This window comes from Cloeon dipterum, chromosome X (genome assembly GCF_949628265.1).
Source record: "Cloeon dipterum chromosome X, ieCloDipt1.1, whole genome shotgun sequence".
NCBI classification, from domain to species: domain Eukaryota; kingdom Metazoa; phylum Arthropoda; class Insecta; order Ephemeroptera; family Baetidae; genus Cloeon; species Cloeon dipterum.
The window spans coordinates 3,024,758-3,037,167 of record NC_088790.1 but is presented as its reverse complement, the minus strand read 5'-3'; the positions used below and the strand labels follow the sequence as shown (position 1 = coordinate 3,037,167).

The following is a 12,410-nucleotide window of genomic DNA, read 5'->3' as shown; positions in this document are numbered from 1 at the left end:
GCCTGAAATCAACTGATGAATTGGATATTCCTCGTTATGTTGCGTTTCAACCCCCTCAAATAAACGAATCACAAAGCCAAATATTATATTTACAAACATAAACAATAAAAGATTGTCTCATTTGACATTTACCAGCCGGTATTAAAAATGTGGATGAGTTGGAAGGGTTTAAAGACCGTCTTTGCCGAAGTTTCTGAGCACACCAATCGATTCTTGTGGGTTGAATTAGGTAAAGTGGATCTTTTTTCCGAACAAAAAAGGCAACGCGACTTGCGAAATTTTTTTCCCGCCAAAACAATATGAATGCGAGAGGTGCGCATGCGTGAGAGCTGGCTGGATCTGACAAAGAAGTCATTCGTACAGGCGATCTCTCTGCAAGTGCTCAAATCAGCTCTCACGCATGCGCACTTCTCGCATTCATATTGTTTTGGCGGGAAAAAAATTTCGCAAGTCGCGTTGCCTTTTTTGTTCGGAAAAAAGATCCACTTTACCTAATTCAACCCACAAGAATCGATTGGTGTGCTCAGAAACATCGTCAAAGACGCTCTTTAAAGTCAGAGAAAGCAGATTTTTTGTAGAATAAATATGGCGGGTACGTTGGACGCTATGATTGCGAAAGGTAAAAATTGAAATGAAAAATAACATTCGCGTTTTTGTGTAGTGGCATCATCACTGTGGAATCCAATAAAGCATTTCATTAATAAAAAGCGATTTATTGCTGACGAACTTTGGAGCGAAATTGGCGTCACTATATAGACTGCATTTCTACCTTCGAACCATAAAGCTGTTAGAAAAAGAGTTATTTATGTGCGGGGAAGTTTGGCACATTTTTTGTCCCCACCGTATTTATCATTGTGGCGCCGCTCGGACGGAAATTGCAGACTTCTCCAACTCTGTGCTGTCGGTCACTTTTTTCATTGACCGCAAACATTTCGCGTCGCGGTGCGGAATGGAAACACACCGCACAGCACCTTCCCCCTTGCTTTTTTTCTGGTCGCGCACACAGGAAAAAGCAAATCCGACGGAAGAGAATAAGGGAAGGAGGGTGTATTTTCGCGTACTTGATTTCATTTGCTCGGGGATTTGAACTGCGTGTTTGCGGTTGCCGGCAATAAAGTCGTAATTTCGGCTTGAATTTTTCATGCTGTGCGCCCGCAGTAATGAAAACCCGCGTCCGAGGAAATCCTCTTTCCCCTCTCGACGGCTCCGCATATGCCGAGATTTTTAATATTTCATGAATTTTTATGCTCTCCCTAGCCAGAGCTAGCCCACTTTGCATGCTAATATAATGACGTGTCCGCCAGGAAAATATGAATCTCGGCCCGAGAAGTGCGCGCGCGTGCATTATGAGGCCGCGCAGGATTTAATAAGCTGCTCCATATTTCAATTGAAATTGGCCCGCCACGCGCGCGCAAACTTCTAAATTTAGTTTGCAATTTATCTCTCGGACATTGCGCCCGTTCGTCGCATCAGGGGTTGAAAAAGCAAACATTGTTCAATTTGCGGCCGCGGCTCAATTGTTCGCGGCCGCTGATGAATTTTTTTTTGACGAGCGCGGAATTCGAATTCACGATATCGCGCCCAAATGAGCACGTCCGGTTGTGATTTATTCCCCCCAGGGGTGCACTCGCAAAAATAAGCTGCCGGATTTTACTTTCAATGGGCTTTTGTTTTATTGGCGCGGCCAGACTAACTAGGGGAGACTTTTGTCCGCCGTCATCATTTTTTAACCCCGCAGCAGCGGCGGCAGTGGCACACACACACAACTCTCGACGCTTTTTTTCCAACCTGCGCCGCGTGGAAACGGCGAAACAATATTACGCGCGTTGCATAGTAAATTGCGCCAGTCGCGTTTTAAAAGGGAGAAATTGCCCGCCCGCGTTTACACAATGGAAATGTAAATTATCCTTAATTAAACATTTTTAATTTTCGCCTGGCTTTGTGATTCGTTTGCTTGACGGTAATGCAACATGAAGAGGAATATTAAATTGGTCTGCTTTATTTTGGCTACTTGCTTAATTGAAATGACCTCAGAGAAGGGACAGTTGTTTTCTGATTGGAACTAACAATAAGATCGAGACAGCAGCGCCACAGTGACAGCCAGCGCAAGCAACAAAAGCATTTGGATGTCACTGTGGCGCTGCTGTCTCGATCCTCGATCTGGCAAATCAGAAAGAACCAATTCCTTCTCTGATTGGTCACTTCTGTTTTAACCTAGTAAAACGAAAAATTCAACGTTTTCTTCTGGCTAGGTTCAAACCGAGTAACGGTTTTTACGTTTCCACCGATTTTCATGTCGGATTGTAAAAAAACCGACTTTAAAACGAATTTCCAAATGTGCTTCTTTCTTTAAATCAAATCTAACAGGCCCTTCTCGCAAATAAACTTGTAGCTCAAATTAATTAATGATTCCGCAGTCATGTTTGCGTTATTGATCGGGAAAGACATCCAGGTCAACGTTAATCCTCCGATTCCAGATTTTATCTGGTCGAAGTATAATTTTACGGTGGGAGCGTGCATGCCGAAGAATTCCGCCAAAGTGCGCACTTGGCGTTGAAACTTTTAAGTGTCAACCCCCGCGCGCAGGCGAGGCTGAGCAAGCTCTCTCCGAAATTGTGATGGGATGGGTGTTTTGGAGACAATGAGTTGTCGTAGAGGGGCTCTTAATAACATCGAACGGCTCCAAAGTTTCTCGCACAAATGGCGTCTACTCGCGGAGACCGACTGTGAATTTCCACATCTGCATTATTGCGAAATAGGAGACAATGGCGTCGCGTGCAAAGTGATTTTCCATCAAGTTTTGAATAACAATAATGTACACTAGAGCTAACAGCCAAGTGAACTGCGCGGCTCGCTAAAGTGGCAATGAAATTGTTCAGGTGGTAAGAAGTATAATCACAACACGAAATTGTAAAGCAATCAGAGGATGTGCAGTCATCCAAATGAGTTCATCGAGAGGAGAAGACAAGACAAACCGCACACCGGCTGGGAGACGGAAATAAAAAGCAGGCAGTGCATTTCGCTTCTACTCCATTTCGGGCAAAGCCAGTTGAGTATAAAGCCAACGTCTCGGCGGAGGCGAAAATTGGGGATTTGGACAGACGGGAAAGCGAACGGAGCAGAAGAATAAGCGGACGCTCCAAGGCCGTTTGACAAAGCGCGCATTAAAATGGTGCGCAGCCCTAGGTACGGTACGGGACGTAAACTTCTTTTTTTATAACAAACAGAGGGCCAGTAGCGTCGACGTCGACACTAAGGGGAATTTCATATACGCCGGCCGGGACGGGACGACGGAGCAGCGCGCGTATAAAAACGGCAAAGCTGCATAATATACCCGCCGGTGGCTGTAAAAGGATCATTTTTTAAATTGAATTGTCTTGCTTGACAAAAGCAGGCGGGAGAAGGAAAGGCACGTCTGGAAAGAGTTTGTCGCGATTACGGATTAGGCTTCGCACCAAGAATCCTTCAGCCGCTCTGTCCGAACGTGCCTTAATAAAAATCGGCACTGTCCTTTTTCTCCAACGGGAGCGCAAAAAGATGTTTATTATACATAATATGCATGCATATTTTCTTGAGTTTCACGACGGGGCCGGCACTTGACTATTTCACGAGGTTGTAAAAGATTTACACCGAATTTGCGAGTTGCGAGAGGGGCTTCATGAAAAGGCGTTAAAAATTGAATAGCTCAGAGCCCCTCGACTTCTTTTGACTTGAAAAATAAAGTAAAAAAATGCCTTATATCAGAAGAAAAAGAGAATTTCACGCTCTGCTGCCCCGACATGCTCCTGAAATACGTGAGCTAGAAATTTACGGAATATCATTCGAGATAAGGGCGAATGTAGGTCAACCTCTCCATCTGGACGCGCATATTCTGCTCCCTTCCGGCGAGATAAATGTACACGTCCTTGTGATGGAAAATCACGCCGCAACATATTGTGCATTTTTGACTTGCAGCGTGTCGGACGAGGAAAAATAGAGTTGCCGCTGGCTGCAAACTCAAAATTGCAGTGTGTGCCGGCTTTTAGAGCTCAGTCAGCAGAGCCGGCGAAATGCTTTTCCGAACGAGCACACAAAGCGCTATATTATATGTATACATACATATATACATGCGGGGAAAACGGTGGGTGCGCGCGGGCGGCCGCGTGGATAAAGAGCAACGCCAGATTTGTGTAATCTCGGCAGGGAAGCTGTGCATAAATCCTTTGTTATTCGGGCTCAAAACCGTTTTCGCCAAAGTAGTTCATTCAAAACGTGTCTGCACGCGCCGCACTCGCTCGTCGTCGGGCCGAAAAATATTTTTTTCTGCGCCTGCTCGCGCTCCGCGTGCGATACACACTGCTCCTGAAGGAGATTCCTTTCTGATGAGATGCTCGCGTTTATGGCCCGCTGCTGATGAAAAGGGAGCCGGAGAAGTGCAGCCAAATATTTTCGCAGCTCGTGCATCCGCAGCGAGAAACGAAGTGAAATTCTCTCATCTTCCTCGCGCAGCGCAGCAGGGCGGAATATTTCCTCTATGTATGATGATTTTTTTCATTCCCTGTGCGATATCGGTTCCATCTTATGACGCACGAATATATACGAAGAATCGTTATGGCAAAAGAGGAATGAAACGTTTCCATCGCCCTTTCATCTTTCCATAGCTGGAAATTTGGAAGAAAAAAAATTTAAATTTAAGCAAAGGCGATCGAAATTTTTTTTCTGAGCTTCCAATCATGGCGGAACCATCCAATGAGCACGAGTCATGCATTTTTGAGCTTTTAAAATCGTTTAAATTGACTCAATCTGTCAATAAATGCTTGATTTTGCTTCGTTAGTAGAAATTTTCGCCATTTTTATTTTTTGGGGAATTTTTATCGTACAAAGAAAATAAAAAAATGATGCTTGCTTTGTCAACGCAAAAACCTAGTTTTTCCCCGGAAAAATGCGGGTTCTTGGAAACCCTGCTAAAAAACAATCTATTTATTTTGCATTAAATAACAATCTAAGAATAATAAACTATTTCCCGAAAAAACAATGTTTATCGTTTTATTGAATTCCATTTTAATATCGTGGGAGTATTAAGGTTATATAGCCATTCTCTCGGAACGAGTTTATTAGAGCACGTCGGCGTCTGCACAACTGAACTGTTCATTTAATAATAAGTGAGCAGCTGAGACGATGCGGCGGCGGCAACTGCATTCACAGATTCGAGGGGGTAAAAAAGTAACAGGCGCAAGACAGATAATCAAGGAACGCAACTCAAGAGAGCGTATTGCACCTGCGGGATAGGAAATTATAGTGCTCACAAAACGGTGGCATTGGAAATTGGAAAAGTTGCTTGGGAAGCAAGCGGCGAACCCCTGGTGCGCCATTATTATTGGCCTATTGATCAGGGATTGGAACAAAAAGCGAGTCTCCCTGCCTGCTCTGGTGCGGGCGGGCGAGTGGCTGAAATCGCAGCATGAATGACACACACACGCGCGCGCGGCAGCCAGGTATACAGCCATTTATGAAGCCGAAAGTAAGTTAGAGGGAAGACAATTCCGTGAAGTCTTCGCTCGCCCGCCTACCTGCGTCAGCTTCCATTACAATGCTCTCCGGCACATCCAGATATTACGCGCGCTGTGCGTGCGTGCCCACACACCAAATTGTGGGATTCGGCTTTACGCCCACCACCGCCACCGCCGTCGTCGAGTGCTAGAAAATTCGCTTATACCGCCCTGCTCGAGTAAATGATGGAAATAGGAGATGAATCTGGCCATCCACCGACGACCCAACAGTTATTCAATCTTTTCAAGCTATCGTGTGTGCCACTTGTTTTACAGCGAAGAGTACATCCATCATTTTTTCCTCTTTTTCGATTTTCGCGTATATGAACTCGCAAAAATCCTGTAAAAGTACGCCATCCATCAAAAGACCGAGAGCGGAAAGTAGTGTATAAATTGAGCACTACTTACTCTTCGCAATGGGAAGGCACTCGTGGAATTGGCAATATGTTTACTCCCATCTCATCACGTACGTCGTAAATCACTCGTGATTCAAGGGAAAAATGATTTAAATTTAATCCATTTTGTCATATCATTTCCTGGCTTGCTAGGATTTTCTCTGGAGGTTTTAACTAAACGCATCAAAAGTACAACTCTAATTTTAAAGGGATTATTATACAAAAATATATATATATTCCAAGGCTGATAAAATATATAAATATATATTGTTCGTGTTTTGATATATATTCTTGAGAGACACAGCCTCGAATAAATAATTTATCTGCCGCGGCCGGTTAATTTTGTGTCGTGAAAACAATCGAAAAAATCTCCGGCCCCTCAAACAATTAATTATCAAACTTCAATTTTAAAAATTTCAGAGGCACCAGCGAAGCCTGATATTTGACTGTCGGCTACAGCCGTTTCAGCCAGCCGCCGCCTGGGACCCTTAAAGAACAAAAAACTGCTGGCTCGCTGATATAAAAATAGGGCTCATATTTTATCTTATGAAGACCAGAAAATGTAATATTTGACAATTTGAAAGTTCTGATCGAGGGAATTAGAACATTTCTCAAGAAAGTTTTTACGCATTAAAACAATTGAAATAACGAACTATAAATCAACAAGGATATTATATATATAATTAAAAAAAGAAATAGATCATTTAAAAACAATCTTACTTTAATACACGATGGCTTGTATCACAGAGATAAATTCATAATTGTCTGACTAATAAATGTATCAATCTTAATATCTTTAGGACAACAATTGATATTAAGTGAATGACAATAACCCTCTTTAGTTTTAAATTTAAATCTACTGTACATTTCTATATTAACAATTCACAGCTTTTGTGGCCTATATATATGCACATTAAAATAAGAATGGAATAATCCAATTTTGTTCAGATAATACAAGAAAAAACGGGAGCTACTGAGCTACTAAACGAAGAACATGGGGTGTTTCTGGATGAACTGCTTCATTCTCTCATTCAGCTTGACGCTCTCCTCCATGAGATCCTTTTCATTATTGATGTCAATAGTGGAACGCCTGTGAAAACTCTGCTGTGTAAAAACGTGGAGTTGAAGACAAACATACATAAACGGCTAATTCATTACGTCAACACGCATGTTTACCAAATTTTCAATTAGCTAAGAATTATTTATAGCATTAAAAGCTACCTGAAAATACAAGTTAAATAAAAAGTGTTCATCAATACGCGTGTTATGGATGATATTGGAATAATTGCTGACTTACCCCTCGTTGTAGTAGTGCTTGGCGCGAGTGGCGGCGTGGTGGGCATAATAGGTTGGAGCAGGGTAGGAGACGCTGCGGTTGCACCTGGTGTACAAGTGGCACAGGTAGAAGGTGAGCTGCTGCACATCGTCCGCAGTCATGTTGGCGTCGTCATGCAGCACCCTGTACTTGGTCGGCCGAGACGTGCCCTGAAAATAATTTTAATTTTACTTAGGGCTTTTCTAAAGAGAATTTTAAAGGATACCCGGATGCTCTGGTGGCTGACGAGGTAAAAGTCCATGCCCCTCGGGTGCGTGATGGTGTCGTCCACCACGAAGCCAGCAGGCACGTTTCCGTTCTTATCAGCCAATTCATCTTTTAGGCCTGGAAAGAACCGGGTGTGGTGTCGCTTCTGGACCACCAAAAACGTGATTTGCGGTTGGTACGTCTGCCCGATGGTTCTGCACGCCTTAAGAATGGCTGACAGTTCGAAGCGAAGCACCTTTGAAGGACGAGAGGTTAGAAACTTAAACTCAAGCAAATTTAAAATTGTAATGCCATGGCAAACTGTCCATCGCTGACACCGTCCCTGAAGAAGATGATGCGTTCGGGGAATTTTCCGCCGTTCTTGGACGCAAAGTACTTGAGGTGAGCCAACGTTATGTTCTCCATGTCCAGGATTTCCTCCACTCTGGGCGGCTGCAGCCGCCACTGCATGTTGAACTTGAACACGTCTTCCTTGTCGTGGCTTGCAGTCACCTTTAAACAAAGAGAAAAATGATTTCGTATGAGGGGAAATAATGTTTTTTTTACCCAACATAATTTTGATTTTCTGAATTTTTATGTTTAATTAATTTAGTTCTAATTAGACTTTTTACAATGCATAGAAAACAAACGCCCCAGAAATGTTCCAGATAGATTTGCGACTGTTCAAAATGACCATGAGATATATCTTAACAACTGCGTAAATTTATCGGAATCCACAAAATAGTTTGGCAAATAAAGAGGTTGTTGTTTTAAGTCCAAAACTACATTTTTGTTTGTTCCAATCGCTTCCTGAGGGTGGAAACAAATTTCGGATCAAAAATGTATTGTGACGTGCGAGCAGAGGCGCAATGCAAAAAGCACATCATAACTATATTTTTCGTAGGAAAATAATTTAACCATCAGGAATCGACAAGAATTTAAAAAAAGTGATTTTAGTTGGTCTTGAAGCATCAAGCTCTGTTTTCATCATTCAAAACCATGAGAGGTAACAATTAAAACTCACAGCTGCGACTGAGGGGCACGTCTTGGAGTCTGGTGGCGGGTGCGTGACGTCTGCTCCCATGATCATCACGATCTGATTGAAGCAGGGCGGCCTGAATAGTGTAGAATAAATTTTACAGTGCAAATCATAGCCTCGCTTGCGAATCACACCTGCTGTCCTTGTGCAGGCTGTGGTTCTTGCCGTCTAGCTTGGAGTTGATTTTTAGAAGGATGTTGCTGACGACATTCGGCTTGTTGAGATTACCCATCGTCGTTTTTCGAATGCACTGGGTCAGCATTTTCCCCTTCAGCTCCAGTACTTGCTTCACCACAGCTGCGAAAAAATAATATAAGTGCCTTGATCTATAATTTTTTCCCCTGAGGCTTACGGTATGGACTTTGTCCAGAGACATAGTCTGGAATGAGGACGACAGCCAGGTCAAAGGGGCCTTCCTCAGCTTTGTTTTCCAGGAATTGGGTCAAGTCGCGAATGGAGTCCAGCATTCCACTTCTAATGATTTTTGGTCTTTCATCAAAAGTCATGCCAAGGCTGGCTCCAGTCTCAGCCAACTTATTTGTCAATATCCTTAAAATGTTTAATAAAATTTTACGCAAAGAGAAATTCAAATTGGGGAAAAATGTTTTGGTTTTAAACTTCCGTCCATTATATTATATCTCATGTGACATTATTAAGACAGGATCTTACTGAATCTGTCCGTCAGCTCCACAGAGGTCAATGATGACCCACTTCTGCACAGCTTTGGCGGCCACCTGGAACTTCTCCCTGTACATATTCCATTGGCCGTTCCTGACCCTGATCTGCTGCCCCGACTTGTACTTGAGGGCGGGTGGAGGCAGCACTCTGCCTTCCACCTGAGTCATCGCCGCCTGAACATTGATACCGAATTCCTTGAGACAGGCGTCCTCATCCAATCTCAGGCTCTTGAACTGAAAACGACTGATTATTTTTTGGATCAATTTAAATCTCATTTCCAACTGACGGCGGCCAAGATGTTGGCTTCGCGAAATTCAGGGATGGTGGCTGCTTCTTTGGCCATGTTACTGGTCTGTTCATCACTCAGCTTTTTTACTGTCACCTGATCTGGAGCTACTCGACAAAGCTGATACACAATTATTAGTTTAAAACTTTTGATAACTTGAAAAACTTAGAACTCACTTCCATGGGCACCAAGATTTTCCTGTCCCTGCTTCCCACATGCAGACAGGGCCAGTTGGGAAAATTGATTTCGTATCGCCTCACGTCAGCATAGTACTTTGCCACGGTCATCTCTTTCTCATGTCTTTTTTCGTCCTCGTGAGTGAATCTACGTATAATTTATTCAAATGAAATATCCAAATTCTTAAAAAATGGAACCCACCTGTGTTCATGAGGTCCAGCAACAACGTTATTCACTCTGTAAACCCTTTTGGAGTTGGCAATGTTTGGAATCTCATACACAACCTTGAGACCTGTACACAAAACGCTTTTCAATTCAGAGATTATAAAATCAAAGACGAAACTAAACCTTTGAGAAAGTTACAAAGCTGCTCATCAAGGAAACGTTTGGTGCCGTACTGGTACTTAGTCTCAGGGTTGAAACGCGGTGGCGGAGGCTGGTTGAATTTTGGTGGGGGAGTCCCCAGGTCGGCAACCAGGTCTCGCACCCATTGAGCACGCGGAAAACCCTTGTGGGCCACTGTCATCCATCAAAAATTAAATATTTTCTTGGTTTTTGACAAAAATATACCGTCCACATTGAGGAAGACCCTTCCAGTGCCGAGGGTGGTGCTTTTGCCGAGGGTGGCGCTTTGGAAAACGCCGTACCAAAGGTCCATGCCGCCTCCGAGGCTCTTTGGATTTCTAGGAGACCAGAAAAAGTTGCGGCCCACTTTGAAGAATCTGAACCATTTCACGATGTATTAATTCAATACAGAAAATTAATTTACAGACCCGGATCTAGTCATGCCAGAGTTGCGCAAGACGACATCGATGGCCTGGATGGCCGGTTGGGGAAATTGGTCTGTATTCTTGCACACAAACTCATCAATTTCAGATAGGCTCACATCATTAACCTCTTTCACCGTGATCCGCAGTTTGGCGGTTTCTGCTTGGCCAGACTGGTTGAAACGATCTTCATTTCTCACGGTCACATCTTTGGTCTCCTAAAATTTAAAATACGCATATTAGTTGAAATAGGATATAACATAATATGCAACAAAATTTTTCAATTTAATTTAAAAAACATTTGTAAAGAAATATTTTGTAAAACATTTATAAGACAAAACAGGCAGATCATATTTTAACTTAATCATTTATGCAAATAAAATTCATTTTCTACAAATAATTTTTGCCTTTACAACTACGCAGGCAATTTGAAGAGTAAAGACAATTAACATTTAAGAGGACTAGAGGATAATGTTACAATTGAAAATTTACAAAAAGCAACAAATTTGACCATCTAAAACACATTTTCAATAATTTATTGACTCCTCACTATACCTACCGGCCCATTAATCAGTTTTGATCCGCAGCTGAAGAGTAATTTGCTGCCGTCAAATGCAGGATGCTGATTGGGCCACACCATCTCACCAAACGCGTACATGCCGGGCCTGGGAAATGGGATGGAATATACGACAGATACAAAAAAATGCTGTGCTGTGTGTTTAACAATTTTAGGAGGTAAATATATATATACTTTATGTATTTCTTGGGACAGTCCTTCAGCGTGTTGTCCTCACTGATCAATTTAATTTCCACGTCGTACATTGTGATGACCATATGCTTGTTCCACTCGATCTCAAAGTGGTTTGTCACCACAGCCATCCGATTGCCAGGGCGAGAACTAAAATAAGAGATGGTTCAGGAGTTCTCAAAGGAAAAATATTTTCGTTAAAAAAATAGACTACGAACCTGTTGGGGCTACTCGGCGTAGACGCCTGACTGCTGGCGGTGCTGGACGACCGGCCGGCCGGCGTCGAAGGCTGGCTGTACCTGCTGGGCGTGTTCGCCGCGGGCGACGAGCGCGAGCCGCTGGACGCCGGCGAACCCCTGAACGCCTGCCAGTTGCTGGACGCCTGCCAGTTGCTGGACGCCGGCGAGCCGCTGGACGCCGGCGAGCCGCTAGACGCCGGCGAACCCCTGGACGCCGGCCAGTTGCTGGACGCCGGCGAACCCCTGAACGCCGGCGAACCCCTGGACGCCGGCGAGCCGCTGGACGCCGGCGAGCCCCTGGACGCAGGCGAACCCCTGGACGCCGGCGAGCCCCTGGACATGCTGCCGCCGACCTGGCCTCGCCCCGCCTGCACGGGACTCGACTTGTCGATCTGCAGCCGCCCCAATGCTGGAAATTCTTCATCCTTTTCCTGCTGCTGGCCTCGCCCTGGACAAAATTTACACAAAAATCATAATCGAAGCACATAAAGTCAGTTCAAAGAATTTTCGGCTTGTAAGAACGAAAAATTGTATTGTAATGTTTCAAATGCATTGCGCATTCTGTACATACCACGTCCCCTTCCTCTTCCTCTGCCACCCATGGCTGTCCTCAATGTCCTCGATGAGAAGGAATTAAAATTCTTTGAAGAGGAGTCCCAGTTGGATTTGTAAGAATTGTATTTAACTTAATTCGTAACGTGGTGACGGCAACGGCAGGCTGCAGTTGGGTAAATGGCTAAAGAAAGGCGATTGCTAGAGCTGGAATGCACTCTTTAACTAGCTCTGCTACGCAGTCGAGTTGAACAGTGACGACTGTGGGTTGGTGTGCGAGTTTAAATTCAAAGGAGCAGAATTCGCAGAATTCTTGAGAATTCTTTCCTTATCAAAGTCGATGCTGGAAGTTGGAAAGTTCTCGGTTTGACGGTTACGAATCAGTCGTGGTGGGGTGTATAAACATGAAGCAACACACATTTTCATAATCAGAATGTCATGAATTTTTTAGCAAAGCAGTGTATGCGATGTGCAAGTGG

At 43.8% G+C, this 12,410-nt stretch overlaps 1 protein-coding gene across 1 annotated transcript; it reads right to left on the bottom strand.

Moving 5' to 3' along the window:
- Positions 1-6,623: 6,623 nt before the first annotated feature.
- LOC135945845 (protein argonaute-2-like) lies at positions 6,624-12,205 on the bottom strand. Its single transcript, XM_065493756.1, has 18 exons — positions 11,951-12,205; positions 11,359-11,827; positions 11,144-11,290; positions 10,952-11,057; positions 10,399-10,610; positions 10,196-10,347; positions 9,974-10,144; positions 9,827-9,917; positions 9,625-9,772; positions 9,449-9,568; positions 9,154-9,395; positions 8,837-9,033; positions 8,619-8,781; positions 8,470-8,560; positions 7,758-7,958; positions 7,465-7,701; positions 7,221-7,408; positions 6,624-7,013 (listed from the first exon to the last, which is right to left on the bottom strand). Exons 1-18 carry the CDS (start codon positions 11,979-11,981, stop codon positions 6,905-6,907), a joined length of 3,075 nt encoding a protein of 1,024 aa, XP_065349828.1. The 5' UTR covers positions 11,982-12,205; the 3' UTR covers positions 6,624-6,904.
- Between the last annotated feature and the right edge of the window lie 205 nt (positions 12,206-12,410).